The sequence below is a fragment of the Arvicanthis niloticus genome, chromosome 23 (assembly GCF_011762505.2).
Source record: "Arvicanthis niloticus isolate mArvNil1 chromosome 23, mArvNil1.pat.X, whole genome shotgun sequence".
NCBI classification, from domain to species: Eukaryota; Metazoa; Chordata; class Mammalia; order Rodentia; family Muridae; genus Arvicanthis; species Arvicanthis niloticus.
In genome coordinates this window covers 30,511,904-30,538,402 of record NC_133430.1, presented here as the reverse complement: position 1 = coordinate 30,538,402, position 26,499 = coordinate 30,511,904, and the positions used below count along the sequence as shown (strand labels likewise).

Here is a 26,499-nt window from a genome sequence, read left to right as displayed (position 1 = left end):
CATTGTATTTACATGAGATGACTTTAAAGAACCCTTAACTGGAAGGTGTGGTGGCACACACCCATAGTGCTAGTGCTTAGAAGGCTGAGGCGGGAGGATCTAGTTTCAGACTAGCCTGAGATACTCTCTCGAAGAAATCAAGGACTGGGGATGTAGCTTAGTGGTGGAGAAGTTACACATAAAGGCCCTGTGTTCTATCGGCTATCTCCCCCCCCCCCCCCCCCCCCCGAATTAAATAGTACCTTAGCTAGCAGCAGACAGGGCAGCCACTTGATTTTGGAAGACTCATTGCCAGTGGCTTCATCCGGCTTTCTCATCAGAACTGTAGTTGTACAAGTGAACTAGATAAGCTTGTTTGTTCATTTGTTTTCTCAGACAGTAAATAGTGTGAGATCATGAAAAAAGTCCTCAAGCCACTCACTTACTATTTCAGTTCTTTACTAAATGTATCACACTTTAAAGACTTACAAAAGTAATATATTCCTATCTGAATGTATAAATTCTCCCTTTAACATGTTGATTCCAGTAAATACTATTGCTCACTTTATTCCTAGAGACTGAAGGGAATTAAAATGCTTCTGCAGTTTTAAATTCTGAATATATGGGCTATATGCCAGTACCACCCCTCACCTATTTAATAAGTATATATTGATTTACTTCTCTAGATGTTGAAGACACCACAGTAAATGCTACGCAAATAAATGTTGATTTGATCATTTTTCATGATACAGGCAGCTTATCATAGAGTTTTGCCCATTATAAAAACTATGTTTTTATAACTTCTATGTTAGTTTTGCATGTATATAATTAGTTACATACATGAGTATATAATAATTAGTTTCCTTGTATTCAAGGGGAAAACTATAGTACTATAATATGTCACTTGGTTACTTTAGCAGAAAATTTAATTATTACAGCTTTAGTAGCTGGGATACTTAAGACCAAGATTCCAGGTCAGGTGTGGTAGTGCACACCTTTAATTCCAGCTCTGGGGAAGCAGAGGCCAGTGAATCCCTGTGAGTTGAAGGCCAGCTGTTATTAGCAGTTTGCTACTGTTTCTCTTGACATTTTATTCACTAGCTTTTCTGTTTGCTGGGGTTTGAGATTAAATGATTAATTGTAGACATTGGGCTGTAGATTTGAGTTTCTCCAGGTTTGAATGGTGCTGATGCTGAGGGGATCAGTGAAGGGAAGATGCTGGAGCTGGCTCCCCTCAACCTTGTTCTGCTCTTCTTCCCCAGCGCTCCCGACCACTCTCTGCCAGTGATGCAGAAATGAAAAACCTTGTGGCCTCAGCCCGGGAGAAGGTACCGGGGAAGTTAGGCGGTTCTGTGCTTGGTCTGTCAATGGAGGAGGTAAAGATTATTTCATTTTAGGCCTTTGTGGGTTAACACAGGGCTTGGTGCAGATTATTGAGTGGTTTATAATACTCATGAATAACTCGTGTCTTGCCCTGCAAGGAGAAAGATTTTAGACAGGAGAAATTTCTCTTCAGAAACATCCTAAATGTTATTAATTCTTCCACATATGCTTTTGTTGTTTTCTTCTTGTGTAACTTGCTTTTTATCTTTTAGCCATGAGTATTTTAGGTTTCAAAGTAGGTACCCTTTATCTTACTATATTCTTTCTTCCTCTACCTAGATCAAAGTTCTCCGAAGGGTAAAGGAGGAGAATGATCGGAGAGGAGGATTTATTCGCATATTTCCTACATCTGAGACATGGGAAATATATGGGTGAGGTGACTACCTTTTGTTTTCCTAAAGTTATACCTTAGGTCTATACGATTGGCTTGATTGTGACTCAATTGTCATTGCTTCCAATGTGATGCCTTTCTTACTTTATTTAAAATTATAATTAATCTGCAAACCAGGCATGAAGGCACATGCATGTAATTTCCAGAGGCAGGAGGTAGAGGCAGTAGGTTCATTATCTGTACATAGTAAATTCAATGCTTCCTGGGCTTCTTGAGACTCAGACTTCAAGGAGAGGGTAAAGGAGACACATCACAGATATTAACAAATTCAAGAACATGGCCATCAAGGTATAATCCACCTATGCATTGAGACTCCCTCCCCATTTTTAACCCCCTGCCTCCCTGTTAACCATTCCCTGTCTTTAATTTCTCTCTCTCTCTCTCTTTCTTCCTCTCTCTCTCTCTCTCTCTCTCTCTCTCTCTCTCTCTCTCTTTCTTGTTGTTGGTTTTTGTTTTGTTTTGTTTTTTAAGACAGTGTTTCTCTTTGTATATAGTCCTGGTCATTCAGGAACTTGCTCTGTAAGTCCAGGCTAGACTCCAACTGATAGATCCACCTGCCTCTGCCTCCCAAGTGCTGGGATTAAAGGTTTGCACCTCTATGCCCAGCTTGGACTTATTCTTTTGAATAAATTATTTTTAATTTTATGTTTTTCATCATCTTGATTTGAAAATGTGTCTGTTTTCACTGTATGTGCCTATATAATACATTGTTCATTTCTGTTAAGCACTCAGACCTAGTTTCCAAGTAGTAGATACAATGCTTCCATTTTAAGTGTGCACTTTAATGTCTTGGCAAGTTAAACACCAATTTAACTATTCACAGCCATTACATAGGATACTTCCATAAGTCTTTTATGACCCATGACAGTCACCTCTATTGTAGTCCCAGGTTTCAGGCATCAGAAGAACAGCATTCTGTAATCTGTTTCCCCAGAGCATTTATGCATGTGTTATGTAATCTCCATGCTTGGCTGCTATTTTTGTTTTTGTTGTTGTTTTATTTGTTTTTATTTCTTTTTTTCCAGCCAGGGTTTATCTCTTGGATAGTCTTGGATGTCCTGGATATCACTCTGTAGTGATATCACTACAGGCTGGCCTTGAACTCATAGAGATCAGCCTGCCTCTGCCTCCTGAGTGCAGGGATTGAAGGTTTGCGCTGCCACGTGTGGCTGACTAATTTTTTGAAACAGTATTTTTGGGGTTCATGTGGTTATCATATGAAGCGACAGTCTACTCTTCACTCCTGTGTACTATTTGACTGCATGACTATATCACAATTTTTATCCATTCTCTTACTGTGGGCCAGGTGTGTCCAGTGTTTGGCTACTGAGAAGAAAACTCTGTTCTTGTGTGCCTTTAAAATAATATTTGTCCTGGGTAATAGCTAGAGCAGAGTTTGCTAAGCCATTGATTATGGATATATAATTTTACATTTGTATCCAAGGTGTTGGAAAGCTCTAGTTGGTTTACTTCCTGTCACTTCCTGTCACTGCACCATTTCACCTTAGTCAGATCAGCGCATCTCTGTGCTTGAATGATTTTCTGTGAGTGATAACCATCCTGAGCATTTGCAATGGACATTTCTGGGTTTTTTTTTTTGTTTTTTTTTTTTGTTTTTTTTTAATCACAGTGTTACAAAAGACCTGATATGTTTGCTACAAGTCCTTTCTTGGATACATATATGTATACACATGTATATATACATATATGCATGTGTCTAGATAATATTTCCTCCAAGCTTGTGAATGGTTTGTTGTCCATTTTTATAAGAGTAGGTTTTGTAAAGCTTAGATATTTTTATTTTTTTCTAAGAAGTATTTGCCAATTTGTATCCCTTTGATGACCTCTTTTTGTTGTCCAATTGCTCTGGCTAGGACTTCCAGTACTATATTGAATAGGTAGGGAGAGGGTGGGCAGTCTTGTCTAGTCCCTTATTTTAGTGGGATTGCTTCAAGTTTCTCTCCATTTAGTTTGATGTTGGCTACTGGTTTGCTGTATATTGATTGCTTTTACTATGTTTAGGTATGGGCCCTGAATTACTGATCATTCCAAGACTTTTAACATGAAGGGGTGTTGAATTTTTTTAAATGCTTTTTCAGCATCTAATGAGATGATCATGTGTTTTTTCTTTGAGTTTGTTTATATAGTGGATTACATTGAGGGATTTCTTATATTGAAGCATCCATGCATCATCCCTGGGATGATGCCTACTTGATCATGGTGAATGATCGTTTTGATGTGTTCTTGGATTCAGTTTGTAAGAATTTTATTGAGTATTTTTGCATTAATATTCATAAGGGAAATTGATCTGAAGTTCTCTTTCTTTGTTGGGTCTTTGTGTAGTTTTGGTATCAGCGTAACTGTGGCTTCCTAGAACAAATTAGGTTAATGTTCCTTCTGTTTCTAGTTTGTGGAATAGTTTGAAGAGTATTGGTATTAAGTCTTCTTTGAAGGTTTTATAGAGTTCTCTACCAAAACCATCTGGTCCTGGGCTTTTTTTGGTTGGGGGACTTTTAATGACAGCTTCTATTTCATTAGGGGTTATGGGACTGTTTAGATAGTTTATATGTTTGTGATTTAACTTTCGTATCTGGTATCTGTCTAGAAAATTATCCATTTCATCCAGATTTTCCAGTTTTGTTGAGTATAGGTTTTTGTAGTAAGATCTGATAATTTTTTTTTAAATTTCTTTGGTTTCAGTTGTTATGTCTCCCTTTTTATGTATGATTTTGTTAATTTGGATACTGTCTCTGTGCCCTCTGGCTAGTCTGGTTAAGGGTTTAGTCATCAGGGAAATGCAAATCAGAACGACCCTGAGATTCTATTTCACACCAGTCAGAATGGCTAAGATCAAAAACTCAGGCAACAGCAGATGCTGGCAAGGATGCAGAGAAAGAGGAACACTCCTCCATTGCTGGTGGAATTGCAAGCTTGTACAATCACTCTGAAAATCAGTCTTGCAGTTCCTCAGAAAATTGGACATAGTATTACCTGAGGATCCAGCTGTACCACTCCTGTGCATATACCCAGAAGATGCTCCAACATATAACAAGGACACATGCTCCACTATGTTCATAGTAGCCTTATTTATAATAGCCAGAAGCTGGAAACAACCTAGATATCCCTCAACAGAGGAATGGAATCAGAAAATGTGTTACATTTACACAGTGGAGTACTACTCAGCTATTAAAAACAATGACTTCATGGAATTCGCAGGCAAATGGATGGAACTAGAAAATATCATCCTGAGTGAGGTAACCCAATCACAAAAAAACACACATGGTATTTACTCACTGTTAAGTGGATATTAGGCAAAAAGTACAGAATACCCATGACACAACCCACAGACCATATGAAGTTCAAGAAGAAGGAAGACCAAAGTGTGGATGCTTCAGTCCTACTTAGAAGGGGGAACAAAATAATCATGGGTAGTAGAGGGTAGGAGGGACTTGGGAGGACGAGAGATGGAGGAGGGGAAAAGGGGGCAGGATCAGGTATGGGAGGAGATGGGGGAGATGTACAGAGGGTCAGGAAATTGAACAGAGGTGTGTAGCAGTGGGGGATGGGGAACTGGGGGTAACCACCAGAAAGTCTCAGATACAGGAAAGCAAGAGGCATCCAGGCCCCAACTGGGATTACATAAGATGAAATACTCAACAAAGGGGAGAGAAAACCTGTAGAGACCATATCCAGAGGTTGAGGGATGGGGCTACCCACCTATCTCATAAATATTAACCCAGAATTGTTCCTGTCTAAAGGAAATACAGGGACAAAGAATGGAGCAGAGACTAAAGGAAAGGCCATCCAGAGACTGCCCCACCTGGGGATCCATCCCATATGCAGCCACCAAACCCAGACACTATTGCTGATGCCAAGAAGTACTTGCTGACAGGAGCCTGATATAGCTGTCTCCTGAGAGGCTCTGCCAGAGCCTGACCAATACAGATGCATATGCTTGCAGCCAGCCATCAGACTGAGCACGGGGACCCCAACGGAGGAGTTAGGGGAAAGACTGAAGGAGCTGAAGGGGCTTGCAACCCCAAGGGAAAAGAACAATATCAACCAACCAGACCCCCAGAGCTTCCAGGGACTGAACCACCAACCAAAGAGTGCACATGAAGGGACCCATGGCTCCAGCTGCATATGTAGCAGAGGATGGCCTTATCTGGCATCAGTAGAAGGGGAGGCCCTTGGTCCTGTGAAGGCTTGATGCCCCAGCATAGGGGAATGCTAGGGCATTGAGGTGGGAGGGTAGGGGGAGCACCCTCATAGAAGCATTTGAAATTTAAATAAATAAAATAACCAATTACAACATTTGAAATGTAAATAAATAAAATAACCAATAAAAATTGTTTAAAAAGAAATATTTGCCATTTTCTGTGGTGCAAAAGCCTTTTTCTTTGATGTTTTTTTATTTAGTCTTTGTATGAGGTCTGTAGTTTGTTCTGAGCTAAGTATTCAGTGTATATGCTTCCAGCTAGGCTCCTTTTAGTGACTCCACACATTTGATGGCTGTATTTTGTTTTCGTCTGTTTAAAATTCTTTCTTACTTCCCTGGTCATTTTTTTTTTCTTTTTGGTTATCTACATGTGTGTTTGTTTTCAAACATTTGGGGGTTTTCTAAAGGTCTTTTAGCTACTGATTTTACAGTTTACTTCTGTTGAGGCCAGAGAATGTAATTTGTGTAGCTTGCATCTGAAGATGTACTGAGATTTCTTACGTGGCTCACTGCGGCAACTGTAAAGTGTCTGTGGAACAGGTGTCTGCCCTGTGGCAGGTAGGCTGCTCCTCGAAGGTGCAGCGGATCTCGGGCATTAGTGCTCTTGTCTCAGCCCCCCTGACTACGGTTGAGTCACTGGGAGGCTGTCCTGGAGGTTCATGGTTGTCCCAGGTGACCCTCACTCTTTCCTTTCTCTTCATCTTTCCTGCACTCTGGAGCTCTCTTGTCAGTGCCGAGGAGAAACAGGCTTCCTCCTTGTTAGGAAATGTGGTGTTCCTCACAGTGCTTGCTCGCTTTCATCCTTTCTTTTAATTCTGAAGTTTACTTTGTGTGCCTTAATACACTCCATACCAACTTCCTTATGACTAGTAATTTTCTGTTGCTTTGTCTTACAGTTTAAAGAAAAAAAAAAAACCCTGATTTTATCTTTCTTGTATAGATCATGTTTAGAGATTGGAATGGCTAAAGCCCACAGTTACTTTTTGTGGTAAAAATACCTGAAATTCTTCCCCTTTGCAAGAACATTATTACCTATGGCCACTGTGCTATCTAATTGGTCATAGCCGTATTCGTCCTCCCTAGCTACTCCACACCCTTGTTATCCCCACTCTGCTTTCTACCAGTATGAATCGACTGCCTTTGGATGGCACAAAGAGACACAAGGAGATAGTGCAGCATTTGTTTCTCTGTGCCTGGCTCACTTCATTCATATTTCTGACCTCTAAGTTCATTTATGTTGTGGAAGATGACGAGATTTTGTTCTTTCTATGGCATAACAATATTCTACAGTGTATGAACCACGTATTCTCTATCCATTCCATTCTTGATGGTACACTTACATTGCTTCTATGTTGTTAGCAGTGTTTCAATAAACATGGAGTTACAAGTATCTCTGCTGGATCATATGGCAGTTCTTGTTGTTCATTTGTGAGGAATTCCCATGCTACTTTCTGTAATGGTAGTTTGCATTCCTCGAAATACATCTGAAGGTTCCTTCTCTTTTTCTGCATCCTTGCTGGCTCATTTTATCTTTTATCTTTGTTTTTCTTTGGTGCACTTGGGGCGTAGCACTCTGTATCACTTGGGATGGGTGTTACTTGATTAAGATGAATAGTCTTTTTAGTATTTTTAATATGCTTTGAATTCAGTGTGTTAAGGATTTTAGCATTTACAGTAAAAGTATTTCTGTTTGTCTGTCTGGATCCCACCTTCCCCCCCCCCCCTTTTTTTTTCTTTTCTTCTTCTTCTTTTTTTTTTTTTTTTTTTTTTTTGGTGGTATCTTTGCCTGGTTTTGATATTAGGATAATGCTGACCTTGTAGAAGGAATTTAGAAGTATTCTCTTCTGATTTTTATCTTTATGTTGTTTTTTGTAATTGTTTTGAAATTTGATATTAGTGAAGACACTAATATGACAGAGTGAAGAAGCCAGGACCTAGGCTGCTATTCCTCCTCTTCCTCATCTTCTTCCTTTTCCTCCCCTTCCTCTTCTTTTTCTTCCTCTTCCTCTTCCTCCTCCTCCTCCTTTTTAACTGGTCTTCATTACTGGTTGAATCTCTTCACTTTTATCCATCTGTTCTGAGTTTTATTTGTCCAGAATTAAATCTCAGTATATGGTATGTGCACAGGACCTTACTCATTTCTTTTAGATTATTCAGTTTGTTGGCAAGTAAATGTTTATAATAGTGTCTTATGATCTTTAAGATTAAAAAAACATATGTGTTTGTTTGTATGTCTCTCTGTGGGTATGTGCATGTGAATGTGGATACCTATAGAGGCTAAAAGAGGGCTTTGGACCTCCTAGAGCTAGAGTTAGAGATGATTTTAACTTGCTTGATGTGGGTGCTAGGAACCAAGCTGGGGTTCTCTGTAAAAGTGCTCTTATCTGTTGGTCCATTTCTTTAGCTCCAGCATTCCTCCCACCCCTTCTTCTGAGACAGGGACTCATGTATCTCAAGTAGGCCTCAAATTTGCTATATAGCCAAGGATGACCTTGAAGTTCTGATCCTTCCACTCTACTTCCTCATTTCTGGAATTATATGTTTGAGCTGCTATATCCAGTTTATATAGTACTGGAGATGGCATCCATAGCTGGGTATATACTCTGCAAGGCAGAGACTCCAATCACAGCCATATCCCAGCCATGATCCTTTGCATCTCTGTTAACCAGTAAAATGGCTCCTTATCCATCCTGCTGCTGCTGCTGCTGCTGGGGTAGTGGTCGTCGTCTTCCTCCTCCTCTTCTTCATCTTTATTTAATCTTTTTCGTTTTTTCCTTACTCTATCTAAAGGTTCATTGATATTATCTTTTTAAAAAATCATCTTTGAGCTGGAGAAATGGCTCTGTAGTTAAGAGCACCTGTTGCTTTTATAAAGGTCTCAAATTCAGTTTCCAGTACCCACATGGTGGTTCACAGCTATCTGTAACTTGAGTTGGGGGAGAGGGTGGAGATTAGTGCCCTCTTTTGACCTTCATGATCATGAAGCATGTGTGTGGTGGACATACATACATATAGGTAAAACATACATAAAATGAAAAGAATAAATTTATAAAGATTATAAAACGAAGTTCTTGCTAGTTAGGAAGAGGAGGGGCTTCAGAGGGAAGGTGGAGGACAAGAGGGTAGCAGAGGGTAGGTCTAAGTACAGTACACTGTGCACATGCATGGCTTCTATAAAGACAGGAAACTCAAGCAAAATGACAAAACACATCGAGTAATTAAAGACAGCAACCCACTTCATAGGTAGTTTGTATTGTTTATCTACTCTTCTTTGTCTATGTCACTTATGTCATCTTTTGACTAATAAGTTATCCTACCGCTCTGCTATTTCTCCAGTGACCATGTATTTTACTTATTGCGATGTAATCTTCAAATACTCTACTATTTCATATGTAATATGGGGTCTTTACAACCACACTACTTTTCCATCCTCCTTGTGTTATTGTTAGTATTTTGTTGTAATCCCACAGTACTACACTGTGACTTTTGCTGGAAGAGTCAGTTATAATGTAAGGAAATTTAAATCTTCTGTTTATACATACATTGTCATTTTCCATATTCTTCACTGTGCATTCATCAGGTTTGCATTCTGAAGAACTTCTTTCAGAATTTGATGAATTCCATGCAGCTCTGATTGTAACAACTTGGCCACTTCTGGTTCTCTATAGATGTTTTTGTTTTAACATTGAAAAGTTTTTTTTTTTTTTGACAAGTTGTAGAACTCTAGCCTGACACTCTTTTCTCCAGTGCATAAGAAATCAGGTCTTTGCCTCTTCTCTGAGTATGTTTATTTCTTTTTTTGTCTTGGTTTTGTTTTTGTCAAGACAGGATTTCTCTGTGTAGGCCTGGCTGTTCTGGAATTTGTTCTATAGTCCAGTCTGGCCTCAAACTCACAGAGATAGATCCTTATGCCTCTGCTCCAGAGTGCTGGGATTAAAGGTGTGCTCCACCATGCCCAGCTTGCGTTATTCTTCATGAGAACAGTGCTGACCCCTCCTTCAGCTTACTTCTGAGGGTATAGGTCTAGGTTGTGTAAATGTGCATGGGGATTTGTTTCTGCATGTGTGTCCCACTATGTAGAGGCCAGCAACCAATACCAGTCATCTTTCTTGATGGCTCTCCGCCTTATTTTATCAGTGTATGGGGAGGGGGGCACTGTGGGTTTGTATATGGCATAGCTTGTATGGATATTAAATGATGGCCTCTCCTTCTACCATGTGGTTCCCAGGGACAGACCTTAGATCCATCAAGCATGGCAGCAACTGTCTTTACCTGTCGGGCCATCTCTCTGGTCTGTTTGTATCTGAGACAGGGCCTCTCACTTCTGGAGCTCTTCAGCTTGGCCAGGCTGCCTCAACAGTGAACTCTGGGAGTCTGTTTCCACAGGTGCAGCACTGACAGTACAGATGTGTACCAGCACACCAGGCTTTTATACAGTTGCTGGGGATCCACACTCAGGCCCTCATTTTATACAGCAGTCACTCTACCCACTGAGCCATCTCCACAGCCCCTAGACTGTGTTTACGGCTGTCTGCAGCGGTGTGATTGTGGTGTGCCTTGGCTGGGATTTCTGTCTTTAAGGTCATTTTCTCATTTTGTTTGCAGCATTCTAACTTCTCTTAATTCTAGTGAACATTTTATTTCCAGTATTGAATCCTTTTTCATATGTAGAATTCTTATTTGTATTTTTTCTGTCTTGTTTTCCTCTTTTTTTTTTTTTTTTTTTTTTTTTTTTAGATCCTTATGCACACATTGTAATGATTTGGGTAAATATCTGTCATTCTTGTTTTACTCATATTGTCGTTTCTGAGTCCATTGACTAGCATTGGTTTACGGCCGTGGTTCCCAACCTTCCTAATGCTGGGACCCGTAAGTCCAGTGCCTCATGTTGTGCTGACCCCCAACCATAGAGTTGTTTTCATTGTTACTTCCTGACTGTAATTTTTCTAGTGTTATAAATTGTAATATAAATATATGATATGCAGGATAGGTCACGACACACAGGTTGAGAACCACTGGTTGTGAGATACACTGTTTCTCTTCATGTGTACAGTGAATTTTGACTAGACACTGTGTATTGTGCATGCTTATCATCTGTGCTTGGATTTCTTTGCCCTTTTTAAACCCTGTTAAAAAGTGTTCTGTTCAGACACTTGAGTTATTTGTACATCAGCATTTTCAGGCTTCCTCCTATATATTGTTATGGTAAAGTTAGGATTTTAATATAAGCCCAACATTTGTCTTACCTCAAAAGGGGTGTCTGTGAAGTGACCCAGCTTTTAAGGAGATCCCTGTGTTCTGGCAGCTGTCACTCAATTGGCAGCTCCCTATGACCTGCGGAGGTGTTTGAGTTACATCTAGTCTTGCTTGTTTTTTATTCTGATAGTCACTTTTTCCTTAGGCCAGAGGACTTTCACTCTCTGCCCAAGCAGATTGGTAGGTACCCCAAAACTCAAGGGACCTGTGATTTAAAAAAATCCCATTATTTTGGGATTTTTTTCCCCCTCATGCATAGCCTGCTCCTCTTCAGTACATTGCTCTGAAAATTCTAGATGCCTTTTATACCTTTGATCTTGACTTTTCATTGTAGACATTGTTGGTCTTCATTAAATCCTCCTTTATGTATGCTCTGGAAATCGCCTGTAGGAAGAAAGGCAGAGAAATTGTAAGAGTTAATTCTGTTCTTTTTCACTAATAGGAATCACCCCTTGTCCCATTTGTTTAATGTCTGAAAACAGTTGTTTCTATATCTTGTACACGTTTCTGGCCATTTGTGCTAGGAGAACAGGGTCTGTAGCAGTTATTCTCTCATATGTAGGAACAGAATTGTTTGTTTCTTTGGTTTTGAATATTTTCCAGACAGAACATGTGTGCTCCATGTAATCTTGCTTTTTTCATTAAGTTTTGCCTTACCATAGTGGCATCTCATTCCCTTTAACATCCCCTTCCCTTTAAATGGTATGTTGGAACTGCTGTTGGTTTCACCTTCTTTCCTTGATGGACATGGGACTTGTTTCTGGTCTGTAACTGTCAAGCACACCTATGCTGTTGGCATTCTTGAATGCATCTCCTGGGTATGTATCTAGGAATGAATTGCGTCATGCAGCTTTTCTGGAAGAGGTGTTCTTGGAGACAGCATGTGACATGTCTCTGTGGCAGAGCAGGCAAGTCAGACAAGGAAACCTGTAGCCTCACAGTGATCCTATTAAGGAAGGCTTTGTGTGGGGGTAGGAAGGGGGTGGGGGAGTGGACATGAGCAGCCATTGTACTGGGAAGGTTTCCATTTAGAGGCTAAGGATCCTTGGGAGGTGTGGGATGAAAAAGGTCCTAGGAAACGTTTCTGACTAGTCTCACGGAATTCAACAGCTGTGTGGAGAACATGAAGGAATTAGTGACCCAGATTCTCCATTTTCTGAAAGGTTGTCCTCCGCCATAAACACCATAAAGCACTGGATGCTCCCACTTTGGGGACAGTTAGACTGAAAGTCTCCCATTTCTCTCCTTTGTGCAGCTTTCCCTCTTCAGTTTCTGTTGTCTTCTCATCTGTGCATAAGATTTCTTGGTAGTGGTGGTGGTGGTTTTTTAACGTTTCATTATGACGTTTTGAATGTAGCATATCTCCTCTCATTAATCTAAGAAATTCTGTTTTCTATGTTAAGTCATCTTCTTTATTCTTTTTGTTTATTTATTTCAGCAGGGTGGACTTGAGCAGTTTCCTCTCACTCTTACTCAATCATTGATCAATTTAGTTTGAACACCCGTGTCTCCTCAGTTGGCACTTTGGAGACAGTGCACAAGCTGCTTATTTTGTGCTTGGTTTGTGGTTTTATTTCTACAGTTTCCCTCTTGAACGAAACTTAAGAAATAATTTGGTTTATTTCTTTGTCCTTCAGGTCCTACCTTGAACACAAGACCTCCATGAACTACATGCTGGCAACACGCCTATTCCAGGACAGGTAGGAATTTGCTCAGCTTAAATATTTAGAGCTAGATCGCAAAGCATAAGAGAAAACATATGTAAAAGAAGGGTCGTGGTTTTATCCAAGTCTCATGCAGGGCCTGGGATGGAAATCCCAGTATAATAGCTCATTTTCCAACATACGCTAACAGCTCTCAGCATTTTGTAATATATGTAAAAGCCAAAAATTAAGTCCTAAGTCTTCTGAGTAGTCTTACCAAATACCCAGCGCTGCTGCTTCCTCTTCTTCCTCTTCCTCCTTTTCTTCTTCCTCCTCCTTTTCCTCTTCTTCCTCTTCCTCCTTTTCTTCTTCCTCCTCCTTTTCCTCTTCTTCTTCTTCTTCTTCTTCCTTCTCTTCCTCCTCCTCCTCTTCCTCTTCTCCTTTTGCTTCTGCTTCCTCCTTCTCCTCTTCTTTCTCCTCCTTCTCTTTCTTCCTCTTATTCTTCTAATTCTTCTTTCTAAAAGACAATCCTCACTCAGCACTTTTTTGTATACTGTTTTTGTTTTAAAACTTCTTTCTTCCCTTCTCCCTACCTCTTTTCCCTCCCTCTTTCTCCTCCCTCTTTCCTTTCCTCTCTCTCTTCTCTCTTCCTTCCCCTCTCTTCTTCCCTCTATTCTTTCTTCCCTCTCTCTCCTCCCTTCTTTCCTCTGTCTCTCTCCTCCTTCCTTTCCTCCCTCTCTCTCTTTCCCCTTCCCCTCCCCCTCTTCCTTGAGGTAGACAGGGTTTATTTTGGCTTACAGTTTGAGAGACCATTTTATCATGTCAGGGGAGCCACAGAGGCAGGAGTATGGTGTAGCTGGTTATGCTACATCCACAGTCAGGAAGCAGAGCATAGCGAGTGTTCCAGGCACGGTTTTAAATGGTGAAATGCTGGTTTTCAAGAACAAAAGGGTTGCCAGGTCAGAAAAGGTGGAGGGTCCATAAATGGCAAAGTCAACTCCAGCACAGACAGGAGCTGGTGAGCTCAGTGCCAGGGGATTTGGGAAACAGTGTTAGCAGAAGCTGGAATCCATATGGCACAGTCACCACGGGCAGCGTACCCCTGTGGATGCTGGTAGCCTGTGAGGTATAGCCACATTGCAGAACAGTTCAGTAATTGATTAGTTTAATGAAGCTACTTGGTTGATTGAAGAAATTTGTTTTATTTTAAGGATATGGTTTGTTTTCTGAGGGAGACTTAAAATAGATATCCAGATTTCAGACATGTCTTGCAGTTTCTTTGTTATTATAGGAAATTAGATTTGTACTTTGCATCTGTTCAATTGTGGTAAATAGTGTTGAATAACCACACACATAGCTTTTGATGATCCTTGAGTTTGCTTAGAACACAGCCCCAGATTTTTGCATAAAAACTAGAGTGCGGCCTGAGACTGTGAAGGTTTTTTCATCTGTGTAGGTCTTTAAACAACAAAGCAGCAAATCCATTATTGTGCACTTCCTAAATGTATATGGATAAAATGCTACGTTTAATTAGAATATATCATCCAAGTTAGTATATTTCTGCATTATTTCCAGCTAATGACTCTTGCTTATAAACGTCTAGAATTTTTTTATTAAGAAAACATAAATTTCCCAATTTAGCAAAGGAATACCTTTATAATCTAGTCTTAGTAACCTCTTAAAACTTCATCTCTATACTGCCATACTAGCGTTGGCCCGATGAGGACACGTGTCTTTTTCCATACCATCTTGTCCTCACAAACTCCCTGTTGCTTACGAGGCTTTCCGTTCACCCCTGGATAGCTCTAGCTCAGGTTTTTATCCTTCAGTCAGCCTTGCTTTCCCGGACTGCATTAAAAGCTCCTGGTTACTGACTCATACCCTACCTGCCACCCTCTGATAGGAGCTTTCCTGCGTCCATCCTTGTCAGTGTTGAGAGCCTAGCATGTGGTAGAAAAATATGTTTTGAAAAAAAGGAAATTGTGTTAATTCTAAATCTTAACATCTTTCACTAAATTTCTTCTCTCTGTCTGAATTGATCTTTCTCACACACATTAAATTGTTATTTCAAAGTAATTCTCCACTCATTTTTTGTAGGTTGAGTTTGTCCACCTTCCATCCCTTCTCCACCTCTTCCAATCTAACTCATCCAGCTTTGGCAAACCTGGTATCCTATTGTATGGCAATGGTTTTAACTCTGGCTGTACATTAGTAACCCAGGGGCTCTTGTAAGTGATATTTATCCCCCAACTCCGACCTGGAGGGAAGTGGAGGTACTTATTAAAAGCTGCCCATGTGATTGTACTTAGAGGCCATGATTGCAGATTCCGGGAGATGCCCATTGTCTGGGCTAAGAGTTACTCATCCTGAGTTGTCTGACGCACATCTCTTAGGACACTAGCAGGGACAGGAAGGTATAGAAAAAGGAAAACAACCTCCTGGTAAAGAGTTAACTCTTTTACTTGATTTTTCTATAAATGTTATCTATACTGCTTTTGTCTTTTAAAAAATATCACAGATTACATATTGTGTGTCTCCATCAACATGACAGTTTTGAAGTGACAAAATATTTGATTGAACGAGTTAATGAAATGAGGGTTAGCTAGTAAATATTCATGGTAATGAAAGGCCAACAGTGATGACCTCATGCTGGGCAATATCATTGTCCAGTGTCTTGAGGTGGATACATGAACTTACAATGGTGATAAATTGAACTAAATACAGGAAGGAATATGAGTCAGTCTGTGGAACAAGTTCACACTCCAAGTGTTCAGTGCAGAAACTGAATGAGGAGGAAATGTTTTTTAAGGAAAAGCAAAAGCCTATTTAACAGATACAGTAGGCATTTAGCTTTTGAACATCTTTTGGTTTTTAAACATGTTTTTTTCCATAATTGTGGAAAATCTATTTTTGATGGACCCCATGGGAATGGAACTTGGTTTCCTATTCTGGAATAGTTCAATGAAAGTAGAAAGCTCTGTAGAAAGCTCTGATCTAGACCTTAGAATCCAATGCAGACCCCTCAATCCTGACCATGGGCAGAATGTAGAAGTACCATCTCCCTCTCATCTACACACGTACACGTACATGCACACGCACACACAAGACATGGGGGTGGGGAGTCAACTGCCTTCTTCATGTTGTCATGAGGAATCGTTATAATTTGCTTTATAAGTGGATGGACAAATGTTAAGTCGTTGTTGTCGTTTTTCTCTGCAATTTCTTTGCTTGTTGCCCATTTTTAAATGTATCCTCCTACCTCACAGTAGTCTACTTTTCTCTGAGAGGGTCTGCTTCTTCCCAGTCGGCCCTAATTAGATGTTGAGTCTCTTACGAGTGCACTCCCTATGTGTGTGAAGTCTGGAGTGAGGAGTGGGTGGCATTCTCTAACCCTGTTGTCCTTTCCATCTGCAGGGGGAACCCCAGAAGGAGCTTGCTTACAGGAAGAGCACGGTAACTAACTTTTCAAAGTTAACATACTTTTCATCTACATGATGTGTAGCTATGTACAGACTGAACAATATGTTTTATATAACTGTTTTCAGTTTGGCTCATCACAAATAGCAGCAATACATATATGCTTTCTATTGAAAAAGTATGCTGGGGCCACGTATTAGAGAATAGGTATAAGATTTAACTTGTTAAACTGCATGTACATCATTTTAACCAGTAATAGCTTTTTTGCTTGGTGGGGTGAAAGAGACTAGAGTAGTAATGAGAATTGAAAACTGTCACCATGTTGTCTTTATGGTTATGTTGTGGCTTAGGTAATGTAAGACTGTGACTGGACGCGCTGGAAGTCAGCTCACAGGAAGCTTTCATCCAGCAGAGCAGAAAATAATCAGAGGAAAGACCAAATGGCTTTGCCTCAGTTAAGACTTGAGCTGCCACAGAAACTCTTGAGCCTACGCACATCTGAAGGCTCCTGAGAGTTGAACAGTTTACATTGTCTATTCTGTGCTGTCCTCTTCAGAAAGCAGTATAACATGGAAGATGGCACAGCTCCCTGTCTCTAGCTATTTTTCATGAGTCAACTTAGTTTCTCATCCAATAATTTAAGTTTCTGTTTGTGTGTGTCTGAGTACATGATGCATGTGGGTACGTCTGCCATGGCACATGTGTGGTTTCTGTTTGTGTGTCTCTGAGTACATGATGCATGTGGGTACGTCTGCCATGGCACATGTGTGGTTTCTGTTTGTGTGTCTCTGAGTACATGATGCATGTGGGTACGTCTGCCATGGCACATGTGTGGTTTCTGTTTGTGTGTCTCTGAGTACATGATGCGTGTGGGTACGTCTGCCATGGCACATGTGTGTAGGTAAGGAAGGTATTTACAGAGTTGATTCTCTTCTTCCTCCTTTACTACCTGGGTTTTGGGAACCAAAGTCAGGTTCCCAGGCTTGTACAGCAAGTTCCTCTACCCATAGGGCAAGCTTTCTGAGGCATAAAGTTAACTTTTCTTTTAAGGGAGTCATTCTGATTGCCTTATAAGGAAAACTGAAATAAATTCATATAGCTTATTTTCAAGTGAAAGTCACAATTTATAAATTTTCTATAGCATTTGGTCAAGTAATAGACATCCTGGGTATATTACCATCAATTGGGAAGTAGGAGAAAAGAAATTAAAAAAAAATTTAGACAAAAAGCCTGTTTAACAGCTGAGTATAATGGCTGGCACTTGTAACCCTAGGACATGAGAGGCTAACATAGGAGTGCAGTGGTGAATTCACAGGCAGCCTTGGCTGCGTGTTCTCAGACTATGCTAGGCTAGTATAGAAACTGTGTTTCTAAAAACTAAGAATTGTTTCAAATGAATGGACTTTGACCATTAATTTTCAACTGTCTTTAAATATTAATGTTCATATGGATATTTTGATGGTCTAAAGAATTAAATATATAAAAACTGGGCTATATATTATATGCTAGAGTATGAAACAAGACTTAATAGATTTAAAAGGATTGAAATGAAAAGTCATATACTTGGAAAATCTTCAGATATTTGGGCTAAAAGCAGCATATTTCTAAATAATCTCTGTGAATTAAGAAAGACATCACAAAGTATTTTGAAATCATTAGTAATAAAACATAAAATGTGTGATTTTTCAGCTAAGTTGATGTCTTGAGGGATCTTTGTAGTTCTGAGCGCTAACGCTACAAAAGGAGCCCAGAAGTAGGCGTGGTGGATGCCCGTGTGGGCTTGGTAGATGCCCATGTAGGTGTGGTGAATGCCTGTGTAGGCCTGGTGGATGCGCCTGTGTGGGCGTGGTGGATGCCTGTGTAGGCAGGTGGATGTGCCTGTGGTCCTGCTCCAGATGCTAAGGTGAAGGCTATGACTTCACAGCCAGCCTTAGGCTTTGAAGATAGCAAAACCTTGTCTCAAAATAAGAAGAAAACATGCAAGTGGGAAAAGAAGGAGGGAAGACTCTGAGAACTGAAGTCGCAGATCCAGAGTCCATCTTGAGAAATTTCACAAAGTAGAGAAGAATAAGCAGAAGTGAGGAAGTAAAGACAAGTATAAGGCAGTTAAAGCAAGCAAACAGTGAAGAGAGGAGATGCCACATGCCAACTAGATAGAGTGGGATGGCATGAGTGTGGAGGCATGTTAAGGAAATGTTACTATTAAAGTTACTTTATTGTTCTGACAACTTAGGTAAAGTGACTAAACTTGTGGATAGCATTGATGCAGACTGAACAAAGCTGAAAGAGAACGTTTGCAGGGCTTTGAATCTAGTCAGAATATTGGGTTTGTTATAAAAGACTTCATAGAATGCAAATTCCAGGTTTCTTGGTCTTAATAGTCAGTAGGAAAGCCTGTCTTGGGGAAAACAGTTCGGTCATAGAGTCATAGAGGCCGGAGTGTGCTCTTCTGGCCTTTGGGTGCACACATGTGCACATGCACCTGCACACACACATACATGTATACACTGTATGTACCAAACATACAGAAGAAGAAGGAAGAGGAGGTGGAAGAAAGAAAAGAAGAAAGATCATCATCCCAGGACTTCCACAAAATACTACAACATAGCCATGCAATTAATAACATTCTGGGACACAAGATCAATGTGCTAAAATCATCATATTTTAATATATTGACAAGAGTAAATAATTGGAAACAAACTTGAATTGCCTTTATACTATGAAAATACGAAGTACTCAGGAGTAAATGTAGTACTTACACACTAAAAGTACTAAATATTATTGATTGAGACTAACAACATTCAAGTTTATGAAGAGAGGTGCCTTATCCATGGACTGGTAGACTTAATATTGGTTAAAATATCCATCTTTGTCGGATGAATGTAAAGATCCAGTACAAGTTCAATCATTGGCATAGGAGACTTTTTAAGAAACTAAGCAACTTTTAAAACTTATGGAAAAAAGAAAGAAGGAAGGAAAAGGGCTGGGCAGTGGTGGCACACTTCTTTAATCGCAGCACTTGGGAGGCAGAGGCAGGTGGATGGATCTCTATGAGTTTGAGGCCAGCCTGGTCTACAGAGCAAGTTCCAGGACAGCCAGGTATACACAGAGAAACCCTGTCTGTGGGCTGGGGGATGGGGTGGGGCAGACTTACAAAATTGCAAAGGACTTAGAAAATCCAAAGTAATTTTGAATAAAACTCAAAATCCTTGACTTAAATCCTCTAATTCTCCAGTAAGGTAGTGGAACCAGGAGAGATAACGCAGAAATCACTCATATCTATGCTCATTTGATCTTGAACAAAAACTTCAGTGTAACCCAAGTAGAAAGAAAGCTGCTTTAAACAAATTGGAAATAATACTTTAAAAATTAACTTGAATCCTTGTCTTGTAGAAAGATGAGAGGTCATTCATGGCTCTAAACATAAAAGCTGTTGGTAGACATGACACAGAAAACAATGAACAAAAATTATGTTTTTTTACGCAATAAATGTTAGCTCATGTAAATAAACACTGGACTTCATTAAGATATCAACTTCAACCCATTCTGTTAAGGTGACTTTAAAATATTAAGCTATCTGAAACCAAGTTAAGTAATTAATTAGGTTTTTTTTCTTTCAAGACATGGTTTAAGTGGATAGCCCTAGCTGTCTTGGAACTCACTCTGTAGACCTTGAATTCACAAGAGATCCTCCTGCCTCTGCCTCTGCCTCTGCCTCTGAAGTGCTGGGATTAAAGGCATGTGCCACCACATGTGTGTTACCACGCCTGGCTCCAGGTTAAGCTTCTAAAGATTTTTTTAGAAAGACAGAGATGTCACATTTGATGTGACATTTGCCATCATAGTTACCACACTTGACCAAAATGGCTTGAATGGTGCTTTTCAGTCTGAGTTATTTATTATTTAATTGGCTATATGTCTGTTTTCAGAGCTCTGTGGAGTTCAGTCTTTGAGAGTATGATAATAGATAAGTTTGAACATTTCTTAGTTGTTACTTTGGGAGGCTAAGGCAGGAGAAACAGTTGAACCCAAAAGTTTGAGGTCAGGCTCAGTATCATAGTTACATCTTGCATCAAAAGAAGGCAGTGAGGTGCCTCAGAGGGTAGAGGCCCTGTGCTTTCTCCACTCCTTGTCTGGACCAGGCCCCACATCACTCACATCCCTAGTCTGTGACTCATATTACTCAGACCTGGCATAGCCATTACCAGCCCCCTTCCCTACCCCACATCTCATTCAGAACCTGCTAGGGTTGAGCCTTGTCTGTTGTCTGCTGCCAGCTCATGTCTGTGCCTCTGACTAATTTTTGACTATACTCAACACCTGAAGGGATTCTGCCATTCTCCCATCTCCTTGTGGAGCTAATTCAGTTCTAAAGAAGGTCGAGAGCCATGGCATATCCCCAGGCTATGGAACATTAGACTGGGAAGACCCTCAGTCTCTGCAGCCTTTTGGTGACACTTCCCTATGGATCACAATCCCCTCTGTGTCACTGCCCTAGTCTTAGTTCATCATCTGTTCTCTATTGCCAGCCTGTCAAATTTGTATGTATTGTTATATACATTCAAAAGGATGCTTAATACTAATGCGAAGATTGCAATTAACTTTAACGTGAACAAGATGTATTTTATATCTCAACTATTAAGAAATTACTGCTGTCTCCTAGTTCTGAAGGTATAGGGCTTGGGTGACACTTTACAGTACCTGCAGTAAAGTCATAGCCAAGATGCTTAAAGGTATTGAAATGTTGTCTTCGCATATGTTTTTGTTCAGAGTATTTAATAAATTGAGGAAACCATTAATGAAGTCTTAATGTTGACTACACCATTCCCATTTTCTTGGGCACTCCAAACGCGTTAGAGTTCATGAGGGTTCCCATGACAGTCTTGGGGTAAAGAAGAGGACTTGACTATCTGTGTAGCTATAGATGCCTTCTGTCCTGAGTGCTAGGATTACAGGCGTATACCAGCATGCACAGTTTAGGAGGAGTCCTTTCTGAAGTTGTGCTCTTGTGCTGTTTCCGCAGAATGAGTACGGATGGAACACCAGAGCTAAAGGTGGAGAGCATGAACTCCAAGGCCAAGCTGCATGCTGCCCTTTATGAGAGGAAGCTGCTGTCTCTGGAGGTGCGAAAACGTAGACGACGGAGTGGCAGATTGAGGGCAATGAGGCCAAAATACCCAGGTACCTGCCAGTGAGCATTCAACAAACTGTACAGTCTGGGTCCTGGCAGAGCCAGTTAACCAGTTTCTTCCTTAATACCTGATGAGTCAAACAGATACCAGATACTTTAGAAATAATGAGCGTCCACGTTAGTGGGTTCTGAGCAGTGCTGCTGGGGTTGATGGTTCTATAGCTTAGTTCATCGTTTGAAAGTTGCTGGTGGCATGAGAATTTAGATGAAGGAGTTTCTTTCCCAGATATTCTCATACATTACAGCAGATGTATTTTTAACTGACTTGATAGATTGATACCATCCCATGTCCTTTCTCTGTAGAGTACCTGTATCAGGCAGCTGCTTAGTGTCTGGGGTCTCAGTGATGGGATGGAGAGCCATATATATATATGGTTCCTGTTTTCAAACACAGACTCAGAGGATAGTCCTCTGTTCTTTGTACCTCTGTGAAGGTTTTTGTTTTGTTTTTTTTAATGCCCCCGACATGCCAGAGAGAGTACCTAGGCAAAGGAGTTTGTACCAGGGATTGCCTTAAGTCTTGAGAGCACCCTGTGGCGTGATGAGAAGGCTCAGCTCTAAAGGCCACCATTGATAGGTATTAGGAGTGTAAGATGAGAGAGTTGTGAGCTGTCGGTTAATTCTTTGTCCTCTTGGTGGTTGCCTTAGACATGGGCTTTTACTATAAAGATAAAAGGAAGGTGTTGGGAGAGAGGACCTTCTAATCCTTTTTTCAGCAACACTAGTGATTCTTCGCATTTAGTGATTACCCAACCAGCTGAAATGAATATTAAAACTGAGACAGAAAGTGAAGAAGAGGAAGAAGTTGGATTAGACAATGAAGATGAAGAGCAGGAAGCTTCCCAGGAGGAGTCTGCGGGGTCTCTTGGAGAAAATCAAGCCAAGTACACACCGTCATTGACTGTTATAGTAGAAAATTCACCCAGAGAAAATGCCATGAAAGTTGCTGAGTGGACTAATAAAGGAGAACAATGCTGCAAAATTGAGACTCAAGAGCCAGAGTCTAAATTTAATCTGATGCAGATTCTCCAGGATAATGGCAATCTAAGGTAAGTTCCTTTGAGAATGATGGTCGTCAAGGTGGTTATAGCTAACTGTCCTGAATGCCAGCTTCTGTGTCAGTGGCTTCACAGTTTCCTCTGGAAATTGCCGAAGTCCTGAGAACTAATGATGAGTTAAACATTGCTATTATCACAGACACAAGAGGTTTGGAGAAGGACAAGGTTTTACAGGCCCAACAGATGCTTGGATGGCAGTAGTCTCAGTAAGAGTACTGAGTGGCCAAGACTAACTCAAGCAACTCAGGGTTAGTGTGTGAGATTCTTCAGGAATTGGGACTCTGATCCCACGAGGACACAGTGATCTTAAGGCACAGAAATAGAATGCCTGAGAGGCATCATGTGAGAGGTGACCTTTGACCTAGCCTTAACTGATAAAGATTTTCCAGGTTTGGGAAGTGGTTGGTGTTGAGAGTGCTGAGCAGGTGGAAGTAAGTTTCCCAGAGATGCTGTAGTACAGCAATTCCTTCCAGTCCATCCGCAAACACTGCCAGCTGCTCAGTGCCAGGAATATGCTAGGCCATAAAGCAGTGCTGCAGGGAGCAAGGCAGTCATGGGGAGCCTACAGTCTGCTAGGAAGACGAACAGTGAACAAAGAAACATGGTATTCCAGGCAGCAAAGGATACCGTGAAGATGCTACAGTGATGTCATGGTGGGTAGAGGTTACTAAGACTGGAGCATGCATGAAGAGGTGAGCTTCGCAGTGAGCTTGTGTGAATCAGCCCTGCCTCCGACTGCAGGAGAAACAAAACTCGGGGCACTGAAATGGTAGAAGCCTTTGCATTTGGGACCTGGCAGACTTGGCGGCTAAAACAATTTCAGGAAGGTGTGATAAGGAATTAGACTTCCCCAAAATGGATGCTGTTAGATGTGCAGAGGCTTTAGGGGAACTGGGTTTGGTTTTTGATTGGCTTTTAAGTAGCTACCTGAGTCAGACCCTGTTATAGAGCGTAAATTTTGCTCGCATTGTGAGCAGTTGATAAGAAAAGAAACTCAATGTAGAAAGGGAACTGTTAGAATTGTCCAAACCCAAAAGATGGAGGTGTTGGCCAGAGAGTAACATTATAGAAATGGAGAGGAGGAGATGGGTTTAGGCTGTTTGTGAGGGAAGAGTGACAGACTAAAGCACTCTGTGTTGGCTAATGCGGTTGGTGATGCTGTCAGTGGGCAGAAAGAACAGGAAGATGTACCCTGCAACATGTGACTGGCAAAAGTACAACTTAGAGGTCAAGGTTCATAGTTGAAGCCTTACAGTGGACAGTACTGATAGTTCGGCTTAACTCACTGTGGATGAGGAGAGAACCGAGTACCGCAGGCTTGGGGAATACCACTCTGGGTAGGTCAGTACCAGACCAAGAGGAAACATTTCAGAGTGGCAGGGGTAACACTGCCAGCAACAGGAGGGCTGTCAAGTGTGCTTAGCATGCCTGTTGCGTGAAGGAATAACCAGGCACTTCTGAATCTGTGGGTGGGGAGGCAGCTGTGAGCTGAGGAGAGCAAGTGTGATGGTACTGTTTCACAGGCCTTGGCAGCAGAGGTGAGACCACAGCATGGAGAGAGAAAAGCTGGTTTTATTTTTAAAGATAGGGATTTTGGAGCTTATTTATAGACTTAAGAGGAAAGATTTGATGATCAGAGGATTAAGATGTAGAAATGGACATATTAGCAGAGAAGGGTCCTAAAAGACAGGTGGAAAGAGACCAGTAGAGGGATAGCTCTTCTTCCAAGTCATAAGGGATGGACTGTGGAGAGAGAGGTTGCTGATGGAGGCTTAGGGAGATGTTGAGTTGCCTGGGTGCTGGACTGTGCTTTCTAGAGGCCAGATTGTATGCTTTGGCTCAGAGATGTGGGTAGGCTTGGGTTTGGGAGGGCTCTGGGAGAATGAGAATAGGTCATTGGTGAGTTCAGGTTCTATGAACTCATTTCTGCTACCTGAGCTCTGGTCTGTGGATTGAGGACAGTCATAGAGTCAGAGACCCTTTCCAGGCTTCAGCCTCTTCTGTCAAGCCAAGGTACAGGGTCAGACCAGCATTTCTGACACGATTTCTGGAAGGGGAAAGAGGATAAGAGAATTGAAAATAGAAGACAGAAGTGTATTCTGAGCTCCATTCCAGCAGTAGCATCCTCCTAAGCTGCTGTAGGAATCTGAGCTTGTAAGATGTATTACTTACTGTAAGTCAGCAAACTCCACGGCTGCCCACTATCATATAGGACAGCTGTTTCAGTGTTCCCTGGAGTCTGGGGAAGGCCAAGGCTAGGGTGGAGACCACATGCAGCACCTCCTTCATGTGTCTGCCGAGGATCTGTGTAACAGTCTTGTTTTCCAAAACCAGGTTGCTTTAATGCCAATGATGCTGGTCTTAAACTTCTGTCAGGATTCTAAGTAAGGGGGTATGCCAGTGACCAACTAATGAATGCCTTTGAGACAGTCTCAGGATACTCTTGGGGGGTGTCTTAGGATGGTTTATAGACATGAAAAACTCAGTATTCTTTATTTAATTTGAAACAAAATAAGGATTGAAATTTCAATTGACTCTCAGTTTGAGAACTTAAAGCAGTTAGTGAGTGCACTTGGTGAGTCAGCTACATTTGAAAATATCTGGAACATACTGTTATTCTCTAGATGAGAATAGGAATGTTTTTGTTGGGAATATTTGGACATTTAAATTCATCATTTCAAATTCATACTGTACTTCCATAACTGCCCCTGTTAGTAATTAAATTGTAACCTTATTTATAGCTCACTTGCTGGAACTTCTTACAGATGAAAGTCCAGGAGCAAGCAGGCTCCCTGGCCTCACTCCTCTGCACTCTGGTCCTCCAAAATGCACTCAGCCCCCAACTCCTGTAGCATCTCCAGGCCACTTGAGACAAATCCTTCATCTTAACTTTGGGGAACATGAGCAGACAGTACTCAGTGATTACATGTGCAAGGATTGTGAACAAGCTTGTGTTGGGCCCTAATCTTAGCTGATGTAATCCTGGCTATCGTGTCAGGAGGCCGATCAGCTGAAGTAACCAAAATCTTGCCTGAAAGAAAACAGATCTACCACAATTAGCCACTGACGTGAAAGTTGTCACTTTCTCTCTGGTTTTCCCGATGCAACCTGAGGACAGTCTTTGCCTGTCACTGAGACCAGCTGGCAGAGAACAGCTGTCCTCATGGTGTGCTTTACCATCTTGAGAATGTTTTCCCCCTGCAGAACATCCGGGCTTGTCCCTGTCTGTCGAGTCATGCACACCAAGCTCTGTTGGACCACAGTCACTTGTTCTGGGCTCCAACCACTCCTGTCGTGTAGTTGAGAAATGCATGACCTTAAAATTTGGGCTCAAAAGTCTTTGTAGGATTAATCTAGTTCCTGTTTCAGAGGCTTTTCCATGCTAGGAGTATTAGTTCTCATAACAAAATCTGAATCTTTGTCCTAACTGATAAGTATGTCCTGAAGAGCTTCCAACACCACACCCTCTTCTTTTTACTACCAATTCCCGGTGAACACTGAACACTGCATTCTCCCAGCGTTCTTCAAGGTTCAAAGAGGCAGCATGATGGGCAGGAGAAATGGTTTTCAGTTTCTGTGTGAGAAACACTGTAAAAGCTCACATTGCTTAGAAAGGCTCTTAATTCAGTATTGTCTGTTTAACAGTTTTCATATTCTAGCCATCCTGACAGAAGGATCCTTAAAGATCACTTGGAGAGAAGGCAGGTATGTGGTTGGTAGGTTTACTAGTCTGTCTCATAACGATGTATTGTTTTTGATTTCTACAGCAAAGTGCAGGCCCGGTTAGCATTCTCTGCCTATCTTCAGCATGTGCAAGTTCGTCTGACAAAAGACAGTGGTGGTCAGACACTCAGTCCTAGCTGGGCTGCCAAAGAAGATGAACAGATGGTGAGGCTCTGCTTTCGGGCACCTTTGACTGTCCTTCTTTCTCTCCTTCTATTCCCAGCTCAGCAATATATTCT

The 26,499-nt window shown here is 41.1% G+C and overlaps 1 protein-coding gene across 15 annotated transcripts in view; it reads left to right on the top strand.

Annotated features, from left to right (window-relative positions):
* The window catches only part of Ttll5 (tubulin tyrosine ligase like 5), a 235,626-nt gene that overhangs the window by 70,655 nt on the left and 138,472 nt on the right, over positions 1-26,499 (top strand). For all 15 annotated transcript variants that reach the window (XM_076921612.1, XM_076921610.1, XM_076921611.1 and 12 more), the window contains 7 exons: positions 1,242-1,355; positions 1,642-1,733; positions 12,866-12,928; positions 16,286-16,324; positions 21,312-21,469; positions 22,222-22,528; positions 26,305-26,425. In XM_076921612.1, the coding sequence (XP_076777727.1) occupies positions 1,242-1,355; positions 1,642-1,733; positions 12,866-12,928; positions 16,286-16,324; positions 21,312-21,469; positions 22,222-22,528; positions 26,305-26,425 (894 nt within the window). The remainder of the gene's footprint in view (positions 1-1,241; positions 1,356-1,641; positions 1,734-12,865; positions 12,929-16,285; positions 16,325-21,311; positions 21,470-22,221; positions 22,529-26,304; positions 26,426-26,499) is intronic.